The 5,605-nt window shown below is 44.4% G+C and overlaps 1 protein-coding gene across 1 annotated transcript; it reads left to right on the top strand.

Moving 5' to 3' along the window:
• The first annotated feature begins 257 nt into the window (after positions 1–257).
• On the top strand, positions 258–740 carry LOC118508390 (potential protein lysine methyltransferase SET5-like). The gene is made up of 2 exons (XM_036048133.1): positions 258–418; positions 487–740. The coding sequence occupies exons 1-2, from the start codon at positions 303–305 to the stop codon at positions 596–598; spliced, it is 228 nt and encodes a 75-aa protein (XP_035904026.1). The 5' UTR covers positions 258–302; the 3' UTR covers positions 599–740.
• The last annotated feature ends 4,865 nt before the right edge of the window (positions 741–5,605 follow it).

Here is a 5,605-nt window from a genome sequence, read left to right on the forward strand (position 1 = left end):
GCACGCCTAGTGCGAAGCCAGATTATCGGAAGATTTACAGACTTGCTACAAACCGGAAGCATTTGTCCAGAAAAACACTGACCTCCGATGGACTGAAAGCAGTCTCGCTGGCTAGGATGCTCGTGCGTGAACATGGACTTCCGACCAACTTTGTGGAACTGCTTGCCGAGCTGACTGTGCGCCATTTGCACATCCTCCGTTCTAACGCTCTGGTCCTGCATTGCTCCGTGGACGAACCATCGAAGAACGAGTACAGCTCGAGTTCGGTGCCATACGCGCTAGTTCTGGTTACGACGGGCAGCATGTTCAACCATTCGTGCGACGCGAACGTGGAGTATTCGCTGTCACCTGACGGTGCAATTATGTTTGTGGCTAATCGTTACATTCCAAGAGGCACACAGATGCTCATCAACTATCGGTAAGTTATGACGACAATCTTACTCATGCGGGGAGGTACTGTTATACGTCTATCGATCTTCTTCACAGTATCGATCCCACGGATACCAGATATGCCTTTGAATGCTACTGCCAGAAGTGTACAACGAAACGTATACTCGATCAACCATCAACACTCACGGAAATTCCGAAAAGATTGTAAAGTGTTCGATCATCTATCATCTATTTCGGAAAACAGGGAATGATTTCAAAGGTTTTCCGGAAACTCATCCTCGCGAAGGATGTTAACAGCCGGGTTAACCGGAGGGAGAGATAAGTCTCTAACAGTGACTTATTGGCATGCCTCTTACAGGATGTTTATTGATAATTAGTTCCAAGTATAAGAAGAATTGTACCATTTTTTAATCATTTCAAGATACATCGAACATTTCAAGCCTTTGTAGAGGTCACCTCTGACCCATCATCCTTATCACATAAATCATCTGATTTACATACAATGTAAGACAGATACTGTGTTTTAGTAATTCAATCAATGAGGCACAAACATCAATATCTGTTTTTTCTTCATTGGCCAGGGTTAAATCGAAATATTATATTATACGATAATGTAATATTTTACAAAATACTTCTGGACGCATTTTTTATACGTTTGTTTGACTAATACTCATAATTCAACGTATTCGGAATTGAAGAAGCTTCAAGCTAATGGCCATATTATGAGAAAGACACGCCTCTCAAGCCTCATCGTCTCTAAAACATACAATCCATTTGTGATCTTTCTCTGTGATGCTGGATGGCTGTGAAAGTGATGAAAGACGTGGTCTTCAGTGTGGAATATCTGTGAGAGCAAGGATGTTTAGTAAATTAAGCGTATTGTAACCAAATAAGTAAATAAAAAGCATACACGACAAGACTAAACTCAAGTTAGATCAACTTAATTAATATCTAAGCTATTACATGCCTTAGCTCCAAAACCTATCGAATTCTCCATCGCTTTTAAATCTATCTGGGTCTAAAAAATTAAACAATTGAAATAAATATTGTTTAAATACATCAGTTGTGCGGTCTAGGCTGTTTGACGTAGGAATCCAATCTAATTAAGCTTATTAGGCTACTATCAAAACTATTTATGCGACTGTTATTTATACACATATTTTTCAGCTTAGAAAAACATAGATTTTACTTACAAAAATAATTAACAAAAAATTAGAGCATCGAGCATCGACAAATTAGTATCAACAGACGATAGCGTCACCACAGCTCAAACAAAAACGCAACGCTGCAATGATTCACGACTCAGCGTTTACTTGAAGGGTAAAAAGTGTCGTTCGATTGTTCATGTTCACCAGATACTGTTTGTTAGTCACACAATTTTGCGAAGATTTAATAGAAGACGAAAATAAATGGAGACAGATGCAGACGTTTGACTTTCAAGGTTTGTTGGGTACAATTCGGGCTACAGAGCTTATAATCTCAAGGGTGGCTGGCTGTGACTCCAGACAAAGCGCTTGAGGGCTGACTAACTTTCACACTCCTTGGCCGTGGTCAGATGTGACTGCTCTGCAATCCAAGATCATAAAATCGTCACAGTCCGCACAGGGGCACGCCGCCGAGCCTATATCGGAAAAGCAAAGAGGCATTGATCTGCAGTTTTCTCGTTCGATTAGCAAAGGCGAACCGTGCAACGCGAAGACGAACGCCAACCCAGCAGCAGACGTTATGATTTACAACGCCTGAACTACAAGCCCAACGCTGGAGATCCATCGATCGGCTCACTTTTACGACTCTTGCGTCTTTCTCCGTTTCCACGTTCGTTCCGTGTAAATGGGTGGCTGGATCGGGAGTTGAGAAGATGCCGACTGTCGGGAGTCTCGTCTTATCACGGATGTTTTGTTGGGGACCATGAAGGTAGGGTTAATTTCCATAAGGAACATTAAAATTGACCTCGTTGGACCGCACTTCGTTCAAGCTGAGATTGAAATGTCCGTGGATTTCAAGCATTGCGGTTCAATGACCGATGAACAAGATTTGCGTAGATTTGCGCGGATTGCGCAAGAATGCATGTGAGGCGAGAAGGGCATTAGATGCATTACCACTTCGCACGATTGGTCTTGGTATGAACAATCATCACATTCTTGTGCGGATTAGTTAAGCCACAGCCATGAAATATTTTGGGTCTTATGATTGGGGGGGAGCACATTTCCGTACGTAATGGCTGTAAAGTTCTCCAATTTTGACAGCTTCTTATGGCCGTCACCTTTGCTTTGGTTCGTAATTTTTTTGAAATCCACGCGTTTTCAGTGAACTGCCAAGGGTGTGTTACACCGAAAGTGAATCGGAGCACGACCTCGGACTATGTTCTAGCCCTAATTTTATTTTCACCCGTAATTGAGCATACCTTTTGGTTTTCCTATCGACCCTCGTGCAAGTAGATCAGTGCTTGTACGGTTCTTTGCGAAATCGGACCTGTGAGTACTTGCTGATGCTAATTGGTTTGGAGTTGTAGCTCGATTTGTTACAGCGCCTGAGTGATCTCTCGCGTTTTGAAAGAGACAATAAGACTGACGTTGGCTCTTTATGGTTATCTACGGAAAATACATATCGGATCGATACTTATCATACTTGGAATTAACCATAACATTGCACTATTCTGCGCTATAAAAAGGCCAAATTTCATTCTATGTGTGTTTATGGATTGAGATAAGAGGAAAAGTAAATTTTAGTATTTTATTTATATTTATAGTTAGACTGCTTGGCGCCGTATTGACAACACCGCGTGTGTTGACGAATACAAGTACAAATAAATTAACAAGGCATTTCCTCCCTGTTATTCTGCCTTATCCCGGGCATGCTCGGTTGTCGGTGTGTGGAGTTTGCAGTGTGGTATCATGTCTATTGTGGAGGTTGTGTTGATGGTTTGGTCCGGGTCTATTGCTTTCTGTTGCTATGTTGGTGGTAGTGTGGTGTGTGGAACGGAACATCCTTCCGTGTAGCGGATCTGGACTGTAACAATACAAAAAGAAAACAGTAATATGTACAGTACAAACATTTACCTGCGCACAGTGTTCTTCAAACTGCCCAGCAGTGATAGCCCAAGCTCGATCAAGCCAGCACCGAACTCAGAAGCTATTGGCGAGTTCCATCCCGTAACAGCAGGGTCTCTGCTAATTACGGGGTTGAACCCGCCGACCACCTCCGAACCCAACGCCAGCAAGGCCGAGCTCGCCCCATCAAGGCTAGACAGAGATGAAGAACACTGTTCCAGAAAATTCTGCCTCCCTTCTTACGACAGTGCCGACTTTGACCCCGGATGCTGTTGCTTCGTCAACGGATCACCCGTGGCACTACAAAAAAAAACTTAACACTTGAGACAAAGACAACACAACGAATAACAAAAAAGGAATCGCGGATATGGTTTGGTAGGATAATGGGAATGTGGAATCAAAGGATAAGACCGTTGTCTCTGGCGAATCGAAAGATGAGCCTCATGTATGCGAGGTCTCTGGTCGCCAGCACTTCTCTAATTTCTATGCCCGGTCGTCTGCCGATGCTCTCGACTGCGCCCAACAAGGAGGGTCTTGCGGTTTCAAACTCCACGCAGGACCACAGAAGGTGATCCACATCGTGAAATCCGTCACCGCAGCCACACACCTTCGTCTGAGCCAGAGTTACACGCTGCAGATGAACATTCAACGCGAAATGATTCGACATAAGTCGAGACATCATGCGTATGAACGCCCGGTCTACAGAGAGCCCACCGAACCAAGGCCGCAGGGACACTTGCGGAGAGATCGAGAAAAGGAATCGCCCGAGATCGTCCGCCTCCCACATGCTCTGCCAGCGAGACAGGAAAAGTTGCTGTGGTAGGCGAAGATACTCTCGGGCCGAGATCGGACGGTCGTAAAATGCGCCTTGTTGGACGCCTGTTTTGGCCAGTGAGTCTGCCTTCTCGTTGCCGGGAATTCCACAATGAGAAGGTACCCAAATTAGCGAAATCCTGAACGCCTTGTCGAACATGGAGCCAAGCAATTCTATGATTTTCATGGTAAGGAAATCCTGACTCTTAACAGCCTTCGGGGATCGTAGTGCTTCGATAGCGCTAAGGCTATCTGTAAAGATGAAGTACTGATCCGAAGGTCTCGCTGCTATCATCAATAGTGCGTACAAGATTGCGGCTAGTTCTGCGGTGTAGACACTACACGGCTCCCGCAATTTGAAAAATGCTTCGGCGGACTCACTAAAAACGCCGAAGCCGGTGCCTTCCTTAGAAGATGATCCATCAGTATAATACTGGCTTCTTTGGTCTAAATGGCCATACTTATCCCTGAAAATGCCCGGAACTACCATCGGGCGAAGATCATTCGGTATGGTCTTAATTTCCTCGTGCAATGAGGAATCTGTTGTTAAAAGGGAACTGTAGGTCTCAGGAAGGGCAGCACGGTTTAATGCCTGTGGGGCGCTAGGATGCACTTGTAGGGCAACAAAATCTTCATAGATTTTCAAGATCTTGCTCTTAGAACCTGTCTCTAGAAGCGCTTTAAAATTTTCTTCGATCAAGGGATTTGATACTGAAGAACGCACTAGAAGGCGAAGCGACAGCATTTCAAAACGAAGTTTTAGCGGCATCACTCCGGTCATCACTTCTAGGGACATGTTGTGTGTGGATTTCATGCTCCCTAGTGCGAGTCTAAGACAACGATACTGTAGCCTCTCTAGTTTGAGAATATGCGTGTTGGATGCCCAATGGAAACATATGCTGCCATATTCCAACACGGATAGTACCGTTGTCTTATACAGTCGCAGGACGTCTGATGGATGTGCGCCCCACCAGAATCCTGTGACTGTCCTTAGAAAGTTGATTCTTTTGCTGCATTTTTGCACCAGATGGGTGATGTGTGTACTCCAGTTTAGCCTTGAATTGAACCAAACACCAAGGTATCGAAAATTGTCGGTAGTTGATATCTTTTCACCGTACAAAAAGACATCAATTTTCGGGTCAAATAGTCTTTTCTCCCTGTTTTTCGTCGTGTCGCTGAAAGGAGAAAAGACTACCATCTCAGTTTTCTTTGCAGAGAACTTGATACCAAGGTTTTCAGACCACTCGGAAAGGTTGTCCAAAGTGGTTTGTAAAGCCAGTTGTATTTCGGCGGCGTCCCTGCTTGCAAAAGATATGACGCCGTCGTCAGCCAATTGTCTAATGCTGCAGTTC

The sequence above is a fragment of the Anopheles stephensi genome, chromosome 2 (assembly GCF_013141755.1).
Source record: "Anopheles stephensi strain Indian chromosome 2, UCI_ANSTEP_V1.0, whole genome shotgun sequence".
NCBI classification, from domain to species: Eukaryota; Metazoa; Arthropoda; class Insecta; order Diptera; family Culicidae; genus Anopheles; species Anopheles stephensi.